Source organism: Myotis yumanensis, unplaced genomic scaffold (genome assembly GCF_028538775.1).
Source record: "Myotis yumanensis isolate MYYU_CA2020_CCGP unplaced genomic scaffold, mMyoYum1.0.hap1 SCAF_1, whole genome shotgun sequence".
Lineage (NCBI taxonomy): Eukaryota > Metazoa > Chordata > Mammalia > Chiroptera > Vespertilionidae > Myotis > Myotis yumanensis.
In genome coordinates this window covers 62,715,752-62,734,171 of record NW_027223752.1, presented here as the reverse complement: position 1 = coordinate 62,734,171, position 18,420 = coordinate 62,715,752, and the positions used below count along the sequence as shown (strand labels likewise).

General features: G+C 47.5%; 1 protein-coding gene across 3 annotated transcripts; it reads right to left on the bottom strand.

Annotated features, from left to right (window-relative positions):
• Window positions 1–308: 308 nt before the first annotated feature.
• On the bottom strand, window positions 309–17,253 carry LYSMD2 (LysM domain containing 2). 3 transcript variants are annotated; one of them, XM_070404581.1, is made up of 3 exons: window positions 16,788–17,253; window positions 4,777–5,108; window positions 309–862 (listed from the first exon to the last, which is right to left on the bottom strand). In XM_070404581.1, exons 1-3 carry the CDS (start codon window positions 17,058–17,060, stop codon window positions 820–822), a joined length of 648 nt encoding a protein of 215 aa, XP_070260682.1. In that variant the 5' UTR covers window positions 17,061–17,253; the 3' UTR covers window positions 309–819. The 3 variants fall into 3 exon arrangements, with proteins under 3 accessions (XP_070260682.1, XP_070260672.1, XP_070260663.1); XM_070404571.1 differs by lacking the exon at window positions 16,788–17,253 and adding an exon at window positions 11,039–11,135; XM_070404562.1 differs by lacking the exon at window positions 16,788–17,253 and adding an exon at window positions 9,179–9,262.
• Window positions 17,254–18,420: the final 1,167 nt, after the last annotated feature.

The following is an 18,420-nucleotide window of genomic DNA, read 5'->3' as shown; positions in this document are numbered from 1 at the left end:
CTATAAAGTGACTAATCAATGAAATTTAAACTAAAAGTCATCAATGTGTCAGGCCATGATATTGCTTTTTTCTTCTATTGATCATATTCCATGTTCTCACTATATGTGAAACACATTAAGTCAAATATTATGAGAGTGCATAGGTTACTAGTAACTGCAATTGATTTGCTTTAAGATTACTGAAACTTTTCAAAATTGCAATTAAAATAATAAAAAACCATAAAAGTCGAGGAAAAGCTGTCACTATTTCAAAAATATAACTTAAAATAAAAATTTTCTCATTTGTTAAAAAAATTGGGAGACTCAAATGTAAAAACATAGTTTATTTTTTCAGACTTTGGTAGCTTACTTGTACAAAATAGCAGACAAAATTTGGTTCTCTATATTAATACAGAATATGTAATACATATTGAAATATATATATATAGCACTTAATTATAAACACATAGCAATGTCCGCATCACTCAAACAGCAACCATGTTTTTCACATAATTAGGAATTCTCAAGAGATAAACCAATGTTTTTAGCTTGACTATGTAAGTAGTTTTTGATGCTTTATGTCAACTAGTATTTACAAAAGCAAGTTTAAAAACTACCAGCACCTACAAAAGTGATGAGCTTTTGTTATCATGCCATAATGCAGACTTAAAATCATAGAAAGCCAGAGGGAACCAATCACTTCAGTGCAACTGCAATGGAACTACTTAATTGTGATTTAAAGATGTACACTCTGAGAATCCAAAAGAGGTGCTTTTGAATCTTCAGTTGTTGGTTTCCTTATGATTCAATTATCTCTTAATCCAGGTGCAATAGCATCATCTAGCTATGATAGAGTGAAGTTGCGTAGGGATTATCTTCATCTCTGGAAAGAAAAAAAAAGGAATATAGCATAAACTAGTGTTTAAAAACTGTATTCAGAAAACTAACACATATATTTATCATACAACTTAATATCCACTTGACAAAGAAGTGCAGGTATCTACACTAATAAAAGAGAAAAATGGTAATTAGCGTACGACCGCTACCCTTCCCATTGGCTAATCAGCATATCCTTATGCAAATTAACTGTCAGCCAAGATGGCGGCCGGCAGCCAGGCAGCTGGAAGCGAACATGAGGCTTGCTTGCTCCCGTGACTGCAGACTCCAATGTTCCCCACCTGCCTTGCCGGCCTCTGAGCTGGCAGTTTGAAACTTTGTAACAAATATAGCCGGCTGGGATCTCAGAGCTGAAGTTATACATTGTTTCGATTACAGAACCGAAACAAACCAGATACCTGCTCTCAGAGCTAGAGCCAGAGCTAAAGCTGGCCCAGAAGAAAAGAAAAAAGAAAAAAGAAAAAAAGGAGCGGTTGGGAGCTTCAGTCAAAACCACCAGCCTGAAAGCAGCCCTCAGCCCCTCACCCAGACTGGCCAGGCACCCCAGTGGGGACCCCCACCCTGAAGGGTGTGTGACCAGCTGCAAACAGCCATCATCCCCTCATCCAGGCTGGCCAGGCACCCCAGTGGGGACCCCCACCCTGATCCAGGACACCCTTCAGGGCAAACCAGCCTGCCCCCAGGCCTCTATCCTATATAGTAAAAGGGTAATATGCCTCCCAGCACCGGGATCAGCGGAGCCGAGAGGTCTCCTGGCACCAGATCAGCGTGACAGGGTGCAGTGCCCAAACCCCCTGATCGCCTTGCGGCTCTGTGTGTGACAGGGGGTGGTGCCCCAACCCCCCTCCCCCTCCACGGGCCCTGCTCTGTCTGTGACGGGGTAGAGCCATAACCTCCCCATCGGCCCTGCACTGAGTGTGACAGTGGTGGCGCCCCAACTCCCTGATCCGCCCTGCTCTGTGTGTGACAGGGGGCGGTGCCCTAACTCCCCTATCGGCCCTACTCTGTGCGTGACAGGGGAGCTCCCCAACCCCCTGATGGGCCCTGCTCTGTGCGTGACAGGGGGCGGGGGGGGGGGCAGTGCCCCAACCCCCTAATTGTCCCTGCTCTGTGAGTGACAGGGGGCAGCGCCACAACCCCCTGATTGGCCCTGCTCTGTGCATCACAGGGGGTGGTGCCGCAACCTCCCCATTGACCCTGCCTTGAGTGTGATAGGGGGCGGTGCCCCAACCCCCCAATCAGCCCTACCCTGAGCGTGACTGAGGGTGGCATCACAACCTCCCAATCCTCCCTGCTCTGTGCATGACAGGGGGCGGCGCCCCAACTCCCCAATCAGCCCTTCTCTGAGCCCGACCAGGGGCTGCACCTAGGGATTGGGCCTGCCCTCTGCCACCCAGGAGCAGGCCTAAGCCAGCAGGTTGTTATCTCCCGAGGGGTCCCAGACTGCGAGAGGGCACAGGCCGGGCTGAGAGACCCCCCCTTCCCCCCCGAGTGCACAAATTTTTGTGCACCGGGCTCTAGTCAACTTATAATATTGTTCGTGCATTAAAAGTTGTATGAAATACAAATACTCATTGAGGTGTACCTTACTGATTCCATTTTATTGGTGTCTCAGTTATTGGAAAAAATAATAGTACTTGCTATATATTTACATTTATATATATTAATATTACATTTGCATAAAGTAATAAAATTTATATTAAATTATAAATTAATTATATTCTCATTTATATCTGTTTATATTTTTAATATTTCACTTCTTTCTCAAAAGGATTTGAAATGCCTATGACAAAGGGGATAAATATAATAAGATGAATAAAATAGAAATAAAAAATCAGGACTAAAGAAAAGATGGCTACAAATATATTAACCATAAGAAATATTATAGTGGTTGAACTGAGCATCAATTTCAGTTGCAACCTTTCTGATAAGGGTAAAGAGGAAAGGTTGCCCTTCTTGGAATCAGGAAGGAAGAAGGAAACTAATTCTACAGGAGAGAGAAAGGTTTGCCGTAGTACCAAATTAAAGAACAAAGAAGCAATGTAAGAAACATCTGAAAGCAAACAATGGACAATGTCTTTGACAAATTTTATAAGGATCAGTATTTTACAAAGTATTCTCTAGGGTACTGCTTCCTTTGGAGATGTCAACTACATGTGTCCACTTGGCTGCTGCCCAGAATTCCTAGCTGGACAAGTTATGCTACTAAGCAAAGAAGCAAACCTACACTAATAAAAGAGGAAGATGAAAATTAACCATCACTCCATCACCCCACCACTCCACTCCACCCACAAGCTACGCCCACCAGCCAATCAGGAGCGAGTATGCAAATTAACCCAACTAAGATGGCGGTGGCCACAGAACTGGAGCGAGCAGGAGGCTTGGGCTGCCCCTGGCAATGGAGGAAGCCAAGCTTCCCGCCTGCCCTGGCCAGCCCTGGGCTCCGCTCAAGGCTACAAAGTTTCAATTATAGAAGATAAATAAATCCCAGATCCCTGCTTCCAGCCCGCCATGGCCTCTGCTCAAGGAGGCACTGGAAAAAAAAAAAGAAAAGAAAAAAAGGAGAGGCTGGGAGCTTGGGTCACCAGGGGGCGTGGCCAGACTGAAAATGGCCATCAGCCCCTCACCCAGGCTGGCCAGGCACCCCAGTAGGATCCCCCCCACCCTGAAGGGGCTGTGGGCAGCCTGCAAACAGCCATCAGCCTCTCACCCAGGCTGGCCAGGAACCCCAATGGGACCACCACCCTAATCCGGAACACCCTTCCGGGCAAACCAGACGGCCCCCACTGGTGCACCAGGCCTCTATCCTATATAATACAAGGGTAATACGCAAATTGACCCTAACAGCAGAAAGACTGGGAATGACTGGTCACTATGACACACACTGATCACCAGGGGGCAGATGCTCAATGCAGGAACTGCCCCATGGTGGTTAGTGTGCTCCCACAGGGGGAGCTCTGCTCAGCCACAAGCCAGGCTGATGGCTGCCAGCACAGCAGTGGGGGCGGGAGCCTCTCTCGCCTCTTCAGCAGCGCTAAGGATGTCTGACTGCAGCTTAGGCCTGCTCCCCGCTGGCAAGTGGACATCCCCCGAGGGCTCCCGGGCTGCCAGAGGGATGTCTGACTGCCAGCTTAGGCCCAATCCCCCGGGGAGCGGGCCTAAGCCAGCAGATGGACATCCCCCAAGGGGTCCCAGACTGCGAGAGGGCACAGGCCAGGCTGAGGGACCCCCCCCTCCAGTGCACAAATTTTTGTACACCAGGCCTCTAGTCTATATAATAAAAGCCTAAGCAACCCTTACGGTAGAACAACCGGTTGGTTGCTATGATATGCACTGACCACCAGAAGGCAGACACTCAATGCAGGAGCTGCCCCCTGGGGGTCAATGCACTCCCACAAGGGGAGCGCCCCTCAGCCAAAAGCCAGGCTCACAACTAGCGAGCACAGCAGTGGTGGCGGGAGCCTCTTCTGCCTCCACGGCAGCACTAAGGAGCAGTGAGCTGAGCAGTAAGAGCAGTGAGCAGGCGGACGGTAAGGAGCGAGGAGTCCTGGCCTGCGAGAGGGATGTCCAACTGATGGCTTAGGCCTGCTCCCTTAGGGGGGTCGTAAGCCGGCAAGTGGACATCCCCCGAAGGCTCCTGCCAGACTGCGAGAGGGCAGTCCCCATGCATGAATTTCGTGCAGCGGGCCTCTAGTTTTTATAATAACTCACAGAGACAAAGCATTACAACAGATCAAGCCTTATACAGAATACAATGACTCTGTTTATCTTTCATATATTAAAAATGCCTTTCTGGAATTAAAACATAGATTTTTAAAGCAAAAAAATAAAAATTTACCAAGTGTAAACATCTTAAGAGTAATTTATTCAGTCTCTGACATTTTACCAGCATATTTTTACCTGCTCTCTTCTTTTAGTTTCCTGGCTGCCTGTGTTGATAACTCAATCTGCAAGTCGAGTCTCTGCAGGAAATCTCTGGCTGACACTTCCTCAGGCGGCACTGGCTGAACAGGAGATGCCAGAGGACTGGGAGAAGGCGGGTCTTCCACAACTGCTACCAGCCCTTCTTCGTGAGAAAAAAGGCCATGGACAGTTTCACTTTCTGGAGAATCAATTGAGTTAAGTCCATTAAACAGCAAAGGCTTCTCTGAAATAACTGGGATGTTCAAAGTTTTCTTCAGAAATATGCAATCATTGGTAAACAGTTTATTTGCCCTTTTAATCTGTTCCATCTAAAATATAAAAAAAGGAAACACAGAGTTACATATAAATAAACCCAGAAATATGGCTTATTATGCAACACAGATCTAAAGATATCCATAAAATAAAAATAAAATTTAAAAAGTAAAATAGCCCTAGCTGGTTTGGCTCAGTGGATAGAGCATCAGTCTGTGGACTGAAGGGTCCTGGATTCGATTCCAGTCAAGGGCACATGCGTGAGTTGTGGGCTCAATCCCCAGTAGGGGGTGTGCAGGAGGCAGCCGATCAATGATTCCCTCTCATCATTGATGTTTCTATCTCTCTCTCCCTCTCCCTTCCTCTCTGAAATTAATAAAAATGTTTTTTAAAAAAGTAAAACAAAAGTATCCATGAGCAAAATGTGTACAATGCTTTATCTGGGCTTGAGACTCTTAATTCTGGCTTTGCAACCTCCCCAGACACCCGCAGTTATTTCAAGAGATGTCAGGAAATTCTGTCTCTCAATTTTAAAGCTGAAAAGACTAATTTCCCCCCACTATATGAATTGTCCTACAAGGCAGCTTTTACCAAGCAGTTTTAAATCCCTGAAGTTAAAAAATACAGAATTTTCAGCACTTATTTAATAAATTCCATTCTTATTTTAACATTTCTATTATCTGATTTTTTATGATCTACTAGAGGCCTGGTGCACAACATTTGTGTACAGGTGGGTCCCTCAGCCCAGCCTGCGCCCTCTTACAGTCCAAGACCCCTCAGGGGATGTCTGACTGCCAGGTTAGGCCCACTCCCTGAGGGGTCCATAGCCCTGCCATGGAGGCGGAAGATGCTCCTGCCACCACCGTTTTACTCACCAGCCGTGAGCCCGGCTTCTGGCTGAGCAGCGCTCCCCCTGTGGGAGCACATTGACCACCGGGGGGCAGCTCCTGCATTGAGCGTCTGCCCCTGGTGGTCAGTGCACATCATAGAGACTGTTGGGTCTGCCATTTGGTCGATTTACATATTAGGGTTTTATTACATAGAACTAGAGGCCCGGTGCACAAAAATTTGTGCACTGGAGCGGGGGGTCCCTCAGCCCAGCCTGCCCCCTATCACATACTGGGAGCCCTCACGGGATGTCCTACTCCCTGCTCCCTGCTCCCCTTGGGGAACGGGCCTAAGCTGCAGTCTGGCCTCCCTTTGTGGGAGGCAACTGGGCTGATCAGGGGAAGGCACCAGCCCCATCACCCCTCTGCTGCAGCCACTGCCAGTCACCGCAGCCACCAAGGTGTTTTTATCAACACGGACTCCAGTTCCTTCACCATGAAAAAATGACAACTTTCTTTAGGCATTTTCAAGATGTGTCTTTCATAGGATATGACATTTCTTTCTTTCTTTCTTTTTTTATCCTCACCTGAGGATATGTTTCCATTGATTTTTACAGAATGTGGAAGAGAAAGGGAAAGATAGAGAGAAACATCAAAGTGAGAGGAACACTTTGATTGGTTGCTCCCTGGGCCCGTGTCAGGGAGGAGCCTGCAACCTAGGTCAGAATTGAACCCAGACCCTGAGGTGGGCAGGCCGAGGCATTATCCACTGAGCAAAACCAGCTAGGGCAGGATATGACATTTCTTAGCCTTCCAGCAGCTGACCTTCCTTTTTTTCTCCAGGAGTGAGGTAAAAAACCCTAGATCACCTTATTGGATTCTTATTACCCAAGTTACTAAGAATATTACCAGTGGCATACAGGGAGCTTAGCCAATGAGCAGTCAGAAAAGGTGTTTCCTCTGTAGTTCACACCAATTGCCACTCGCCCCTGCCCCCCAATCGCCTGCTCTGCCCCTGCCCAGGCCTAACGCCTCTGGCCGAGTCATTAGGCCTGGGCAGAGGACCCCCAGCTCCCACAATCTCCTGCTCTGCCCCTGGCCAGGCCTATCGCCTCTGGCCAAGTCATTAGGCCTGGGAAGGGGACCCCCAGCTCCCGCAATCGTGGGCTCCACCCCTGCTCCCCACGATCACCGGCTCCCTCCCTGTTCTGCACCATCGCCAGCTCCCTCCCTGCTCCCCGCCATCACCGGCTCCGCCCCTGCCCAGGACTAATGCCACTGACACAGGTGTTAGGCCTGGGCAGGGGACCCCCAGCTCCCTGCCATCGCTGGCTCCACCCCTGCCCAGGCCTAACACATGTGGCCGAGGCATTAGGCCTGGGCAGGGGACCCCCAACTCTGCCCCTACTCCCTGTGATCGCTGGCTTCGCCTCTGCCCAAGCTTAACGCCTCTGGCCAAGGCGTTAGGCCTGGGCAGAAGACATCCAACTCCCCGCTATCGCCAGCTCCGCCCCTGCCCAGGCCTAACACCTGTGGCCTAGGCATTAGGCCTGGGCAGGGGACCCCCAGCTCCCCGCGATCACCAGCTCCACCCCTGCCCAGACCTAACGCCTGTGGTCGAGGCGTTAGGCCTGGGCAGGGGAACCCTAGCTCCCCACCATCACAGGCTCTGCTCCTGCTCCCCGCCATTGCCCGCTCAGCCCCTGCCCAGGCCTAACTCCTCAAGGCGTTAGGCCTGGGCAGGGGACCTCTCAGCTCTGATTGCAGGCTCCGATCGCCGCTGGGCGCCTATGTATGTAAATTAACCGACATCTTTGTTTGGTTAATTTGCATACTCATCCAATTGGCTGGTGGGCATAGCAAAGGTACAGTCAATTTGCATGTTTGTCTATTATTAGGTAAGATTATGTGTTATTTTAGTGCTTCCTGTGTCTCTTGAATTGTATTTGGTCAACATAATGGATGCAGGAGGTGGCACAGAGATAAGTATGATGAGAATTTGGAAGAATGGTGTAGGCCAGGACTGTGGTCATTCAGAAAGGCCTCACAGAGAAGATGGGGTTCTGATATTGATTCTTTTGACTTTAAATGGACCTTGAAGAATGGGCAGAAGTGGGACAGATAAAGAGAGGAGGGAGAGAGTACTTTACATACAGTGTCTCATTTTTTTATGCCCTATAGCGTATTTGAATCTCCCCTTTACTAATAAAGGTTACAAAGTTCATAGAGGTTATGTCCCATGGAGTCATAATACAACTGGCAGATGAAGAAGTGAGAATTTAATACAGGTTTCTAAAACCTCAAACTCTTTCATAGCCTGTGGGTGCCAAGGTAAGGCATTTGGGTTTTATTTTAAAAGTTATCAGTGATGGGAAGCCATTGTACGGTGAAGGAAGGGAATGACAGAAATTATTTATTACAATTAAAGATCACTTTGTGGAAAATGGATTAGCATCAGTGGAATCAGGGAAGCCCAGTTATGGAGGAAACTGCAGTAGCACCGACAAGAGACTAAATAATCCCAAACAATGCAGTGATGTTTTAGGAGTACTTCATACTTCTATCTGAGCCTAGATGGGCCTAATGTTCTGGGAATTTCACCTCACATAAAATGAAGAAGCGTCATGATCCAATCCATGGAAGACCTGGAAAACTCTACAGCTATCTCAATCTTACCTGTTTAACATTTTCTAATACCCAATGAATGCTGAGAATAGAAAGTGTGACCTTTTCCAGGTGACCCAGAGCTACCCTCTGTTTCTTGGGGGCAAATGAGTAAGGGAGAAGGATAGCAATCCAATGCTTTCATTTCAAAACTCTTTTCTAGTCAGGACTGAATAGTATGACTCAACCAAGTTTACTGTCTAGTCACTAAGATACAGATTACAGAATAATTAAGAGCTAACAGGGTGGCCACAAGGTCAACCACGATGAAATTAGGTAGATCAAGTGCCATCAACACCTTAACAATTTATTTAGAATGACTCCTGTAAATGCCTTCCCCAAAGGTGAATTTACTATGGGGGGAATCACAGAACTTCCCCCACAAAAGGTAGCTCGAGGGCAGCTGCCGAGCATGGCCAAGAACCCTCCCGAAAGGCAACTCTGGCCAGCGTCATCAGGCTGCCTGCCTAACAGTGAATGCAAATTTCATAATGTTTTCCTTCCTCTTTAACAGTAATCGTATAAATGGAACCACTTTAAAATGCAGCTGGCGCCCTAACCAGTTTGGCTCAGTGGATAGAGCGTCGGCCTGTGGACCAAAGGGTCCCAGGTCGATGCCGGTCAAGGGCACAAACCTTGGTTGCAAGCTTCTCCCTGCCCAGGCCTTGGCCGGGGCTCATGCAGAAGGTAATCAATCGATGTGTTTCTCTCACATGGATGTTTCTCTCTGTCTTTCTCTCTTCTACTCTCCCTAAAAATCAATGGAAAAATATCCTTTGGTGAGGATTAACAAAATTTTTAAATAAGTAAAAATAAATAAAACAGAGCTGGAGCTGCCATACCAGCTGAACTGCTTTGCATGTCTTATGCTCAAACCTTGGAATGTTCAAAACAGGGCAAAATAACCTCTGGATTGAGCCTAAAGCAACATTGCTTCCCAAAATACTGCTTGCAAAGATAACAAGAAAGCAGTTATTAAGACTACTGGACTAAACATTTAAAACATTGTTTAGAATTAATATCACTATGTTACCTGCACCAATGAAAATGTCTTGCTTCTGTTGACATCATTGTTCCCCTCCCCATTCTCACAAATGCCTTTGTCTCCTAATTGGAGTATTATTTTAGCTTCTGATTGAATTAATGTTTCCCAAATAGTTATCCTTTTTAATCTCAATAAATGCATGTTGCCTCTCATTTTACGAGGCCTTTTATTTTTAGGTTAACACTCTTCATTCTTTAAAAAGGACACACCCTTGCCCGGCCCATATGACTCAATGATTGAGTGTCAACCTCTGAACAAGGAGGTCACGGTTCAATAACCAGTCAGGGTACATGCCCGGGTTGCGGGCTTGATCCCCAGTGTGGGGTGTGCAGGAGGGGAGCCGATCAATAATTCACTCTCATCAATGATGTTTCTCTCTCTTTCTTCCTCTCCCTTCCTCTCTCTAAAATCAATAAAAACATATTTTTTAAAAAACACACCCTTCTAAAGATATTTAAGTATCCTATATAATAAAAGGCTAATATGCAAATTGTCCCCTCAGAGGTTCCACCTACCAGGTGTTCGACCACTGGCTATGACATGCGCTGACCACCAGGGGGTGGCGCAGACCAAAGGAAGGCCCTGGCCAGCAGCCAGCAGCTGGGGAAGGAAGGCCCCAATCAGCCCTGATCACTGGCCAGGACTAGGGACCCTACCCGTGAACGAATTTCATGCACCAGCCCTCTAGTACATAATAACTAACATTGACATAACACTGTGTGTCTTGCAGAATATTTTCATATATATACAGTTCTCATTTCATTACCATTTTACAGAAAAGACTTATCTATTATAGGATTCTCTCTAGATCATTTTCTAGTAAGTGCTGTATTCACCCCACCCCAATGTCCCCTGTTAAGTTCTAGGTTTTGGTGGCAACCAGACTCTTCCACTGCCATGTGCTAATGGGGGAAAAGATTTATTTCTTTTCCACACTATCTCAGAACATATGACACTCCATTTATACGAAACTAGAGGCTCAGTGCACAAAATTCATGCAAGGGGAGGGTTCCTAGCAGCTGCCGGCCAGTGGGGCCTCCCTTCCCTCGGCCACCTGCCAGCCCCATCCCCTGGTCGAACTCCTGGTTGAACTCCCGGTCGAACTCCCAGTAGAGGGGACAATCTGCATATTAGGCTTTTATTATATAGGATTTCCAGGAAAGGCAAATCTATAGGTTAGAAAGTAGATTTGTGGTTGCCTAAGGCTGGAGAAGGGGACAGGGAGTAAGGGCAATGGGCACAGGGATCCCTCCAGGGTGATGGAACTGTTCTAAAATTGGATTCTGGTGGTGGCTGCACAACTCTAAATTTACTAAAAGTCCTTGAATTGTACACTTAGGATGGGTGACTTTTGTGCTATGTATATTATTCCTCAATAAAGCTGTTAAAAAAAAAAGAATACATGAGAATCTATTAAAACCCCAAAGTATTAAAGGTTAGTTTACCATACCTCTCACTACAAGTGGCACTATTTATTTATGGTTCTCTTCCTCTGACCAGCAAGCGTCAACAATTTCCAACAGCAGCAGGGGCTAAACCGGAAAGATTTACACACACTTACATTTTTAACTCCTAACACTCGTTCCCCCTAAAATGACAATTAGTTCACTTTTTCACCTTTTCTCAGCAAGGCGACTTCTTGCTAGGGGAAGTGTTAAGTGACTGGGCTTAGCAGCTCATTGGAAAGGAAAGAGAAACGCTGGTGATGAAACGAGACAGGACATAACTGAGGGCAATGTGGCCTCTGGAGAAGGAACAGCACAGGCATGTTGCCAAGGGAAAGCAAAGAGATGAAGAAAGGGTTTATGCAAATAACACCTCCCTCCCTGCCTCCTACCCACTTTCAGTTTCTATTCTGTTCTCTGAACGTTTTTTGCAGGTTTCAAATGAAGAGTTCACAGTGGCTGCCTGAAGCTGATAACTTTCCTCCAGAGGCTTGCGTCCCACTAAGAAGAGTAGGGTCACCGCAACAGCCATAGCTAAATCTAGTTACTAGGTTAGGCAGGGGCCTTACTGTCTCAATGGAGGTAAGAGTAGCCAGGGAAATTCCAGCCCAAGCAAGTTCATGGCTGAGATCTGACCTTTAATAATTTCTCAACTCAGCTCAAAGAGTTTCAGTTTCCCAGACCTGCTTTCTTAATACCTCTTGCTCTGGCAAAGATACTCTCATCTAAATCTAGTATATTTAACTCAACATAAAGACCCAATGCTGGGGACAGGGGAGGAAAGAAGCACCAAGTACCAGCTGCAGCGGCAATCTTTCTGCAGGTTGGAGAGCTAGCCTCAAATCAAACTTCGCAATTCAAGTCAAGCAGGCTGCACCCCTCATTCAGGCTGGGCCCCAGCTTTAAGGATCTGCTCAATTCCAGGGCTAGTGACTTCATACCAGTCAGGCTTTCCTGTGAATGAAACCCACCCATATGTGGAGGGCCCACCGTGTGCCAGACTCAGGCTAGACACAGAATATACAGAAATAAATCACACAAGCAACCTGGCATCTATCTCACATAGCTAGAGGCTGATGGAAAGCAATAGCTGATAAACTCACTATGCATAAAAAGAGGACAGCATGCCCAGCCAGTGTGGCTCAGTGGTTGAGCGTCAACCTAGGAACCAAGAGGTCATGTTTCGATTCCTGGTCAGGGCACGTGCCAGGGTTTCAGACACAATCCCTAGTAGGGGGCCTGTAGGAGGCAGCCGATTGATGATGTTTCTCTCTCATAGTTTCTCTCTCTCTATTGCTCTCCCTTCCTCTCTCTCTAAAAATCAATTAAAACATATTTTTTAAAAAAGAGGGCAGCATATGTTATCTTGTAGCCCCAGCATACTAGCACAGAGCCTCAAACCAGGCTCAATAAAAGTAGCTCAAAAAATAATGAATGTCAGTTATTAATATCTATGAATGACTAAAAGGGATGGTGGAAAGAGTCATTAAGATATTTCCTAAGTCGCCCCAGCTGGTTTGGCTTAGTGGATTAAACGTCGGCCTGTGGACTGGAGGGTCCCGGGTTCGATTCCAGTCAAGGGCACATGCTCAGGTTGCAGGCTCGATCCCCAGTGCAGGAGGCAGTCGATCAATGATTATCTCTCATCATTAATGTTTCTATCTCTATCTCCCTCTCCCTTCCTCTCTGAAATCAATCAATCAATCAATCAATCAGATATTTCCTAAGTCACTGGCAGAAGAACTGAAGTCCATCGAGTGTCAGACATTCTTATTTCCTATAGAGAAGCTTCCTGAATTCCATGGTCCATCTCTATGGAAGAGATACTCAAATGAAACAGTAAACTAGTAAGCAGAAAATGTATTCACCTAGAACCCAATCATTTTCACCACTTCCTCTGTACTGCTTTGGTTCAAGCTACTATGCTCTGACCTACATTATTGCAAAGCCTCCATCCTCTCTGGTCTCCCTGCCTTGGCACTCACCCCACCACCTCCATTACCCTCACCAACCCCCGCCACCCCCTGCCTGCCTAGTCTCAAAGCAGCAGCCAGAGTGACCCTTTTAATGCATAAGTAAGATCATGAGACTCTTCTGTTCAATCTCTGCCAATGCTTCCTAACGCATTCAGAGGGGGCGGGGGGGAAGGGGGGAGAAAAGTTCTTACAATGGCCCTAAGTGATCTGGTCCGAACTTGTCAATTATGTTCCCACCTCGGGGCCTTTGCACCACTCACTGTTTCTTTTGCCTGGAATGGTCTTCGCAGATATCTGCATGGCTCCCTCCATCACCTCCTTCTCAGTGAGGTCTTCATGACCATACTAATTTTACATTGCAGCCACCTATATCCTTTCCCTGCTTAATTGTTTTCATTTTGCTTATCAATACCTGACATATAACATATTTTGTTTACTTACTGTCTCCACTGACTAAAATATAACCTCCATGAGGGCATGGATATTTATTTATTCACTAATGTATCACCAGAAAGATAGAACTGGAAAAAAAGAAAAGAAAAATTAGATGAATGATAAATACTGTTTGCAAAAGCAGGGCAGGAAGGGGAAGAGGGCTGCAAGTTGACAGAGAGTAGTCAGGAAGGCCTCCTGGAGGAGGATATTTAAGCAAAGACTTGAAGGCAGTGAAGGAACGAGTAGCTACATGATTTGTAGGGCTCAGTGAAAAGTGCAACTGTGGGGCGCTTGTTCACAAATTATTAAAAATTTCAAGATGGCAATAGCAGAGCATTAAACCAAGTGCAGGGCTCTTGTAAGCATAGGGCTCTTCTAAGCATGAGGCCCTGTATGACTGCACAGGCCACACACCCATGAACGGGTCCCTGCATGCAGCTCTCAAGAAAAGAACGTTCCAGACAGATGGAACAGCAAGTGCAAAAGCCCCAAGAAGGGACAGTGCTTTGGGAACAAGCAAAGAAGCCGTGCATAAAAAAACATGAAGATTCCTGGGTCCCTTTTCTGGATAATCTGATCCAGTAAGTTCAAGGTCAGCTAGAATCTTTTATTTGTACCCTGTCCCAAGGCATTCTCCTATGCAGGAAGTTTGAGGAACACATCTATCTCCACATCATGGGATATACTGGTACATTGCTACTAGCCACTGACTGTGTTCTACTTCAGATAGCCAGTTTCCAGGTTGCTCCCCCCTAGTAACCCAGGACTAGCAACCAGGTCTCCATCTTCACTCCTTGTCAGAGTATGTGCTCTGAGAACCTCTTTCTACCTAAAATATCTTTTACCACCGAGGGACTGAGGTCCACCTTGGACTCCCAGCCGGGTGGCGGGGGAGCTGTTATCAGCAGAAAGGCTTCCCTCAGAGTTCCTGCTCCGCTAAGTAAGATTGCAGAGCTGTGCTCTGCTCTTGGCAAACATGGGATGTTCAAGTCTAAGTTTGCCTGGACTCACTCTTAATTTCCAGGTGCACTGCTTTGGGTCTCTAAATCTCCAACATTGCATTACCTACTCCTTTAAACAATAGCTTAAATATATTGATGATCCTGGTAGTCAATATTAGAAACTTACTCAAATTCTTTCTGCTCAGTCATGGAAAGAAGAAAATCTTTCTATCTTTTTAGCTTCCACTGAAAAATCTTAATTTACAATAAGTAAATCCAGTTAATATCTGCAGATTTTAATTAAAGCAAGAATATCACTTTACTGTTACAGGATTCATGCTTTTATTGGTTCTACATGACTAGTGGAAGAGCCTCTAAAAACATCATCAGCTGTATAGTTCAGGGCCCAACGTAAATGATATATATGTAATAAACCAGTGGTTCTCAACCAAGAGTGAGTTTCTCCCCAGGGAACATTTGTCCGTATCTTGAATGGGGGTGGGGCTTCTACCAGCTCGTATAGGTAGAGGTCAAAGATGCTGCTAAACATCCTACAATCCATGGACAATCCTCCCGCCCCCCTGCTCCAAACAAAGCATTATCCAGTCTATACTATCAATAGTGCTGCAGTGGAGAAATCCTGTAATAGACTATTATGGCCATAGACTATATAGTTCCCAATTCATTATACTTCAGCTTAACATCTTAAAATTGTCTTTCTAAAACTAATAAAAAATCTGATTTATACTAACAGAAAGCGATGATAAGGTTATGAGTAACAGGATCTATATTAGTGCAAAACAGGGGTTAGAAGGCATTTGGTCCAAGGTGGAGACCTGCAGTGAGCAGATGTTTCGAAGCTCTAAGCAAGTCAAGGGAAACCATGGAGGGCAGTGGTTACAGAGGGACTGATGTGGGCAGTGGCCAGGGAGATACCATTTCTCTGGATACCATGGGTTCCCAGGTGCAGTCGCCCTGGCCTAGTAGGTATGACCCACAGAAACCAGACAAAGACTTTCCTTCTTCAGCAACCAAGATGCTAAGAGAGCTCTTGATAAGTCTAGGATAAACATATGGATGGAAATTGGAAGTAATATCTAGAGGAAAAGCAAATGCTTTATCACTGTGCGGGTTCAAGCTGGTCTCCTTGAATAAGCATACTTGGAAAACATCCTTACCCCTCATCCATCTTCTCATCTGTATAAAGGAGATTAATTACACCTATCTCAAGGCTTATTTGGAAAATCAAACAAGATGGAACAGGACAAATGCAATGCCTGGCACACAGCAGACAATCAGCAAAAGAGAGCCACTGTTATTTGCCAACTCTGCTTTCTTCTGGCTTTGACCCAAACCAGTTCTCACTAATGCACATAAGAACTGTAGCTCTAAGCTCACCTTTAGAAACTCCCAAGAAGGAAGAATGGGACTATCCATGACATGATGTCAGTGCACGCCTGCACAGCAAGATCCCTGCTCTCAAAATGTTTAAATGATAGAAAGACCTGCTAGGAAAACATATACCAACCTGCATGTGCAAAATGCACACTACTCAGTCTCTATCTATCACTGGTGAAGGGCCAGAAAGAGTTTCACTTTAAGAGACAGATATAGATAAGATCACCTTTCTTCCCCTCGCTGTCTAAGGTGCTTCAGGAAAGAACACTGAAAACTGATACAGAACTCAAATGCACAAAGGCCATCACATAGCTCAGAGTTAATTATAAGTAATTTTAATGAAACAATATGTTCCCTCAGGTTTCCATGTTCTTCCCAGAGGTGTAACGCAATATGCCCAAGGCACACACACTTATAAATTTCTAATAAACACAGCTCTCCAGCTCACCTAGACCACCGTTCTTGGCTGCTGCCTAGCGACAGGTGTCACGTTCACAGTTGCCAGTGAGCCCAGGGGTGTCATTTCACTTCTAAATAAAGAAGCATAATCGATCGAACCAGAACATCCTGCGGGAACAACTACTATTCCTGGCTCATCACAGTGCATGTTGACACAAAATTCCCTGCCCACGTCCACACGTCAGTTTGGCTTTGAGTAACTATATACGTGGTGATATGAACAGAACTGAAAATCGGTTGAACGTAGCTCCCTCCAGGTGATGCCAAAACCCAGTCCTCTTTGGCCTGCCGCACGCGACAGATCTGGTCGGAGTCTGGGCAGGGCACCGGGAACTCGATGCACCGACCTGGCCCGCCCCTCTGGCTACCGGACCAGCTTTGGCGACCATTTCTGTCTCCAGCAGAGCGCACGGAGGCAGAACCTCCGGGGCACAGAAGGCTGCCTCCTCGACCCCCATTACTCGCACGCCCCGCCCTGCGCTACCCCACTCCCATCCTCCCCCCGCCCCATCCCTGCCCTCGGCCCCGCAGCCAGCCCTGCTCACCGTGACTCCGTACTTGAGCGCGATGCCCTGCAGCGTGTCGTCCGCGCGGACGCGGTGCTCCACATGGCGCTCAATGACGCCGGCGCACAGCGGCGCCCGCACGCTGGCGGTGCTGCCATAGGAGCGGGTCTTGGTGCGGGCCAGGCTCAGCGACAGCTCGGCCTCCTCCGGCTCGGGGCCCGAGCGCAGGGGCGGCGGCGGCGAGAGGGCCGCGGGCCGGGGCGCGCGGGGGCTGCCTTCCCGCAGGGCCAGCGCCGGCGAGGAATCCGCCATGGGTCCTGCGGAGGCCGCCAGGTCGGGACGCGGGCCAAGAGGGCGGTGCCTCCGCCTCTGCCGCCGCCGCCCCTGCTTCCTCCTCACTGAGGCTGCGGACGGCAGCGCCGCGGGGGCGGCGGGCTGGCGGCGGCGGCGGGAAGCTGCAGGGTTGGCATGACGGGCACCCCCTCCCCCGCGTCCCGCCTTCCCCTTCCCCGGGCGCACCTGCCAGGCGGAGGGCGAAACCAGCTCTCGCAGCGCCCGACCGACTCCCGCGCCCCACCCTGCGCGCCGGGACCGGGAGGCCCTGCGGTGCGAAGAAACGGGGCTAAGAGCGGCCTATCCTTCGGTATCCTCCGCGTCAGGTGGGTCGCTGCGCCAGGCCGGCAGCCGCTTAGAGGCCGGCAGCCGGGTGAGAGCCCGCCCCGGCCACAGCAAAACACCAAAGCTTTGCTCTGCCCCCTTCATTGCTTCCCCAGCAGGCACCAGCGTTCTCAAACCTTCAAGCTCTCTCCACACCAAGGGTACTTCCATCTCCCTGGGTGACCTCTAAGTCTAAGTCACAGGAAACATTAAACCATGAAACACACATAGCCTCTCCAAGCCCATCTCAACAGCCTGGAGGGTCCAGTTCTTCCATCATTACACCAGGAGGATGGTGCTTGTGAGGCCTGGGGGGTGACCTCGAACTAACCTCCAGTTGTTTGGGCTTCACCCTTCATTGCACGCCAGTACCGATTTTAGTCCTGGGCTGCCTTGAGATCTGATTAGTTACGGTCTATTCTCCTGGCTCACTGCTTAGAATTTACTATCTGTACACATCCTTTTTTCTTATCGGCTTGGTTTCCTCTCTAATACCCTGAAATCATAACTCCCCAAAGTATTCTCATTAAACCTACCAATGACCTCTTATCTGTACTCTGCATCTTGAACACCCTCTTCTCAACATTCTGGCACGCGGTAGTGTTCTACACAGAGTGGGTGCGCATTTACTAGATAATCTAGGGCCCGGATTTCTGTTGTACTTTGGACAGCTCTCCAAAATGCGGTACCTGATAGACCGGAAGTTTGATTCATTGACTGAAGTTTCCAGATGTTGCTGTGCTGGACAAAGGACCTAGAGCTCAGGAGACAGAACAAATGATGGGAGAGGAACATGTGGTCCCCACATCACCCTTCCAATAAAAAATTCTTCAGTGGCTCCCTATGGACAGCATTAACATAATCCATACTGGCATTTAAGCTATTCTTTCCATTTTTATTATCCATGCTGTGGTCATCGCCAATCTACAACTCATCCTGTGTACTCCATATGCTCTTGCCAAACAGCCAGGTGAACTTGCCACTCTTTCTACCTTCATGCCTTGTATATGCTATG